At 50.8% G+C, this 6,000-nt stretch overlaps 1 protein-coding gene across 1 annotated transcript; it reads left to right on the top strand.

The window, feature by feature from the left end:
- The first annotated feature begins 272 nt into the window (after positions 1–272).
- Positions 273–2,102, top strand: LOC120653399 (protein DETOXIFICATION 16-like). Its single transcript, XM_039931152.1, has 3 exons — positions 273–1,259; positions 1,801–2,023; positions 2,076–2,102. The coding sequence occupies exons 1-3, from the start codon at positions 313–315 to the stop codon at positions 2,100–2,102; spliced, it is 1,197 nt and encodes a 398-aa protein (XP_039787086.1). The 5' UTR covers positions 273–312.
- Positions 2,103–6,000: the final 3,898 nt, after the last annotated feature.

The following is a 6,000-nucleotide window of genomic DNA, read 5'->3' as shown; positions in this document are numbered from 1 at the left end:
GATGTAAATAAGGTTTCTCCATTTTTTTACTAAGATAGTACTTGCACACCCTGATCACATTAGACAAAGATGTGATCTATCTACTATCTTAATTTGTCCTTTGCCCTCGTGACTTCCGTTCGGCGCTGAGCGCGGCGGCCAAATAGAGCACCTTCTACTTTTCTTAATTTCCTGCTCACACCGCCACATGTACACATAGCGCTCCAAAACTAAGTCTAGAAGGTGACGCGTCAGTGGCGCCCGGCTCGACCTCCATTGCTGCCATCGTCTCGGCTTGTCACCCGGGCGGGCGGTGAAAGCGAGAAGGCAAGCATGGAAGCGCCGCTCCTCGCCGCAGCGACGGGGACGGGAAAGAAGATCGGAGCTGGTGAGGAGGGGAGCCTGGCCGTGCGCGAGGTCAAGAAGCAGATGTACCTCGCCGGACCGCTCGTCGCCGGGTTCCTCCTGCAGAACCTAATTCAGATGGTCTCCGTCATGTTTGTCGGCCACCTCGGCGAGCTCGCGCTGGCCAGCGCCTCCATCGCCACCTCCTTCGCCAGCGTCACGGGCTTCAGCTTGCTGGTGAGCATCTCCCGCTGCCCCTCTCTCTTTATCCTCTCGTTTCTGTCCAGCCGGATCCGGTTCACCGACCGGCGGTGTCCTCGTCAGGCAGGCATGGCGTGCAGCCTGGACACGCTGTGCGGGCAGGCCTTCGGCGCGCGGCAGCACCGCATGCTCAGCGTCTACAAGCAGCGCGCCATGCTGGTGCTCGCGCTAGTGAGCGTCCCGGTGGCGGCGGTCTGGGCCTACACCGGCGAGATCCTCGCGTGGTGCGGCCAGGACCCGGAGATCGCCGCCGGGGCCGGCAGCTACATCCGGTGGATGATCCCTGCGCTGTTCGTGTACGGGGCGCTGCAGTGCCACGTCCGATTCCTGCAGACGCAGAACCTCGTCGTGCCGGTGATGCTCGGCTCCGGCGCCACCGCGCTGTGCCACCCGGCCGTCTGCTGGGTGCTGGTGCGCGGGCTCGGCCTCGGCCGCAACGGCGCCGCGCTGGCTAACGCCATCTCCTACCTCGCCAACCTCTCCCTCCTGGCGCTCTACGTCCGGCTCGCGCCGTCCTGCAGGACCACCTGGACGGGCTTCTCCGCCGAGGCGTTCCGCGGCGTCCCCGACTTCCCCAAACTCGCCGTGCCGTCCGCCTGTCATGGTCTGGTACTGAGATTCTTCAATTCTTCCATTCCCAAACGGAGAAGCTTGGGACCTGCTGAGGCCGACCGGTCTGATCGGTCGGGCCGACCGGTCTGGTCTGTACAGTCTGAGTAGAATAAGGTTTTTTTAAAAAGTCCTTATGTAATCCTACTCGTGAAGGGGTACGTCTTCCCCGGCCTATAAATATAAAGGCTAAGGCCGATTGAGGTTATTCCCAATCGAATCAATACAAAAATCGCATTACTTTTTATCTCTCAAACCCTAGCTTTTTCCAACTCTAAATTGGTTTCTTCCTTCGTCTCTACGACATTTGAAGACGTTCTGAGTGGCATGCCGACCTCAGAGCAACCCTAGCAATGCAAGCTCCAACGGGGTCACTCCCGAGCTCGTGTTTCTAGGTCTTCGCGAGTTCCCTGCCTGCACCGGTTAGACCGGTCAGCGAAACCGGTCAGACCGGTCCTCCCAGGGCATCGCTGGTTCAGATCGTTTTCACGATCTCCTACGCGTTCTAGCGCACTCGAGTGTGTTGGCGCGATTCTGTGTCAACACATTTTTTGGCGACTCCGCTGGGGAACAGATTAATCTGGTTTTAAAACCGATCTAATCTAGATTCTCTGAGAAGATGGGTACTCATGGTGAAATCCACAACGACAACGTCATCAAGGCGACCATGGAGGAGCTCACTGAAGAGGAGCGCAAAGCCTACCTCATCGCTGAAGAGCACCTGAAGGAGCAGTTTCTTCAGGGATTCAAGAAGGAGCGAGGAGGCCTATTCAAGAGGGTCGGGGAGTTCGTGATGCCATCATTCAAGTTAAACCAAGACAAGGTCAAGGTACTTCCTAATGATCCCTTTGAATTAGTTAAGCAATTCTCTCTCATGGTAGATTCGAAAATATCTGCTGCGCAAGTAGCTGCAGGAGAGACTTTTGCTGGGCTTAATGATGAAATTGCAGCGCTTAAAAAAGGTAAAACTATCGAGGGTGGCGCTCAATTCACAGAATCAGATTCGGCTGGCACGTCTTTTACCCAAGATCAATTCTATGGGATGCCGCCGAACTCGTTCCCAGGGCAAACTCCATTGCCATCTACTGTCCATGCGCCACCGATCCCACCGGTCTCCTCGACCGGTCAGACCGGTCTGACGGGACAGCAACCAGTGCCCTCTGTACCGCACACGTCCAACCCTAGTTCGACCGTCCCTAGCCGAACTAATGAGATAGTGATGCATATAGGGCCCTATGCTACATCACAGCAGGGATCTGGACCTCATCGAGGACCGATTCCTAACACTAACATGGCTTACTCCGGTCCTACCACGCAACGTGTCTCATCCTCTTCATATACTTCTGCCAGTGGAGCTTATCAGGCCGATTTTAATAGATTTAAAGAAGATTTGGCCGGTGTACTTAAATCTAAACTTGGGATTGATATGGGTGGGTCGCGTTTATATCAAAAGCCATATCCTCTTGAGTTTGATTTTATTTCATATCCTGTTGGTTGGCGCGTTCCCGAGTTTGTTAAATTCAATTGTGAAGATTCTCGTACGACTTGGGAGCATGTTAGCCAATATGTCTTGCAATTGGGAGAAGCGGGTCTTAATGATGCTTTGCGGGTTCGCTTGTTTTCTTTGTCTTTGACTGGAACCGCTTTCTCTTGGTATTCCTCGTTTGCACCAGGATCTATTTTAAATTGGAATCAATTAGAGCGCAAATTTCATGATCACTTCTATAGTGGGGAAGCCGAAGTTCGATTGCTAGATTTGACATCGATTAAACAAAACCGAGATGAATCGGTTTTGGATTACTTCCAAAGATTTAAAGCTTTAAAAAATCGGTGTTTTAATTCATCTCTTTTGGAAAAGGATTTGGCGGATTTGGCGTTTAATGGCTTGCATTCTTATTTGAAAGATAAACTTGAAGGTTTTGATTTCATTACTGTTAATCATTTGCAAATGCGAGCTATTAGCACCGAATTTAAGTACAAAAATTCTAAAGATACTTTTAAGCCTCATCGATCCAACACACATGTCCTTGGTTGTGATTCGGATAGCTCGGATGATGATAACAAGTATATGCTGCTGAATTTGTTTGGCCATCAAAGGCCAAACCCGGTTCAGTTACGTCTCTCAAGCCGATTCAAAAGAATTGGCAAGAGGAGCTGAAATTTACTTTTGATATTTCTAAATGCGATCAGATTTTTGATGAATTACTTAAAAACGGTAACATCCGATTGTCACATGCTATTCCATCTCCCGATGAGCTCAAACAACATGCATATTGTAAGTGGCATAACTCTACGTCTCATGCTACTAATGATTGTAATGTTTTCTATCGACAGGTACAATCGACCATTAATGAAGGACGATTGGTACTTTCTGAGATACAAATTGGCAAAGCTCATTTCCCTGTTCATACGGTGGAATTGAACAATCCAAAGGTGCTCATTCGGCCGGAACAAGCCGAAGGAGCTAAGGGGAAGCATGTTGTCATCGGTGATCCAAGACTCATGAGTGCAAGCGATAAGATCCTTGCCCGGGAAGTTATCAAAGAGAAGACTGATGATGGCAAGGATACTCTGAAGATCATTGTCAGAAATCCCAGACTCGGGGGGCAAGGAAGCTCTCCACCAGAAAATCAGTCTGCTGATCAGGCACGACCGGTCGGACCGGTGTCTCACACCGGTCCGACCGGTCAAACCGATTCCTCCAGCCGGTCAGACCGCCCTGGTGACCGTCCCCGGACTTTCAAGCCAAAACGTTCGGAAGTAGGTACTTGGAAGACCAACGAGGTAAAGGTGCAGGGAAGAGCTGCTAATCAGAAGCCAACCTTCAACCAGTTGTTGAACAAGTACACAAAGGCCGTTCAAAACGATCAGCCGCTAAAAAAGAGACCGCATTCACCACCGCGCCAAGATCGTCCAGCGTCCCCAAGGAGGGAATCCAGCAGGCGCAGAGGTGATGTTATCACATTGTATCCTCCTCAGAAGATGTATGCTACCATGCCATGGGTGCCACTGGCGTCAAATGCAACAAATCCGGCGTAGGAGCATGAAGGGATATGGATGCAATGTTTTCTGATGCCTTATTCTCCACATTATCAGGGGGAAAGCTCCAGGGTGCCAGTACATGACCGATTGGGACCACGCCAATCTGGTCTAGTGCAGCAGGCTGCACCGGTCAGACCGGTCCACTCCGACCAGTCAGACCGGTCTCATCGGAGGCCGGGCCAAGCTCCCGTTCCAAGGTTCGAGTATCGCGTCAAGGAAAAGGAGGAGCAGAAGCATGTGGCTGACTCGGAGAAGCTTAAAGCCGATGTTGTGGTTCAAATCGGTGAAATCGAGGTGCCCATAAGGGATACGGGTAAGAAACCGATGGATATAGATACATCGGTTGACGTTCCTTCGCAAAAGCCGGTCATGGCCAATGATCATGAGGCCGGTAGCAGCAAGAGCGCAGCGGACAAGTACCATCTGCCTAGGTGGTTCCCTTCGGGTTTAACTCATACACAGAAGAGAAAATTGCAGTGCCTTCGCAACAAAGAAAAGAAGAAGCAGGAGAAAGAGAAGATGAGGGATGAGGACTTCAACAGATACAGGCCCATGTTCCCTCAGAGCAAGGTTTGGAAGGCTAAGACAGCTGATCAGCTAGCCAGACCGGTCGGACCGCTGCTGTAGTGAAAATGGCCTGTCATGCCATATTTCAATATAATGTTTTGGCGATTGATGACACACACAACACTTGGACTAATATGATTGTTAAGATGATCATCCTCAGGCTTTTAGGTTCAAGTGATGACAAAAAGAAGATAGACGCAGCTAGACCCTAGGGCCGCCCCTTCGGTCCAAAGGACAAAGAATTGAAGAGACCGTGAAGAAACCTAGTCAAAGAAATCAAGACAGAGATATTTTAGTATCACCGGTTGAACCGACGCTGAGAAAATCACATACGTCAGTGCATTGACTTGGAGCACACCAGGAATTTTGGTTTCACCGGTTGAACCGACGTTAGGGAAGTTGAATACGTCGGTGCAATGGACCCAGAAGCTGAGGCAAGGTCTATACACCGGATGAACCGACGATTGGGTCTTGGTGAACGTCGGTGCAGTTGTCCAAAGAGTTGGTTTTCAGAGTTCACAGGACAACTACACTCGCCGGTTAAACCGACGCAGCATCAGTTGATTGCCCGTACACGTAACGGCTAGTTTTTGAGGTGGGCAGTTTAGTATCACCGGTTGAACCGACGATGGCTATTAGAGGTGCGTCGGATTAATCGGCGTTAAGTATTTTTCTGGCAGCTTTTCTCCAATGGCTATATTTGCTTGTGCTGCCTATATATACCCCCAAGGCCGAGTCATTTGTGTGTGCTGGAGTTGCTGAAGCCTGCTACACTTGAAGAACACCTCCAACCACCTTAGAGCTTCCTTGTATATCATATAGGTTTAAGCACACTTGTGAGAGTGCTTAGTGCTTGATTAGGCTTAGTTCTTGAGAGAACTAGCTTGAGTGAAAGCCTTGCTGCGGCAAACATCTTATGTACTCGTCGTGTGACCCTCCGACTTGGTGTGGAGAGGCAACGACACTTTGTGCGGGGAAGGAGACCCCTCTTGGTGAGAAGCTCCAATAGTGAAGACGGTGCCATGGGTGATGGTTCGAGAGAGACGGTGGCAGTGGCCTTGTCTTGGTGACTTGGGGTCACTTAGCCTTTGCTTGCCGGGAGCCTTAGTGGCGAATGTAAGACGGTGATCAAGCGGAGAGACTCGGCATCACACTTGTTCGTGTTGGACAAGTGGCCGTGGACGTAGGGAGGGACTT

This window comes from Panicum virgatum, chromosome 1N, assembly GCF_016808335.1.
Source record: "Panicum virgatum strain AP13 chromosome 1N, P.virgatum_v5, whole genome shotgun sequence".
NCBI lineage: Eukaryota > Viridiplantae > Streptophyta > Magnoliopsida > Poales > Poaceae > Panicum > Panicum virgatum.
Note: the sequence above shows the minus strand (reverse complement) of the source record. Positions and strands in the feature narration are given on the sequence as shown.

Excerpts from the sequence above, each read along its gene's own strand:
- LOC120653399 (XM_039931152.1), top strand. The coding sequence starts at position 313 with ATGGAAGCGCCGCTCCTCGCCGCAGCGACGGGGACGGGAAAGAAGATC. Across the intron at positions 1,260-1,800 it reads GGACCTGCTGAGGCCGACCG|ATTCTCTGAGAAGATGGGTA; the intron begins GTCTGATCGGTC and ends GATCTAATCTAG. Across the intron at positions 2,024-2,075 it reads TAAACCAAGACAAGGTCAAG|ATTCGAAAATATCTGCTGCG; the intron begins GTACTTCCTAAT and ends CTCTCATGGTAG.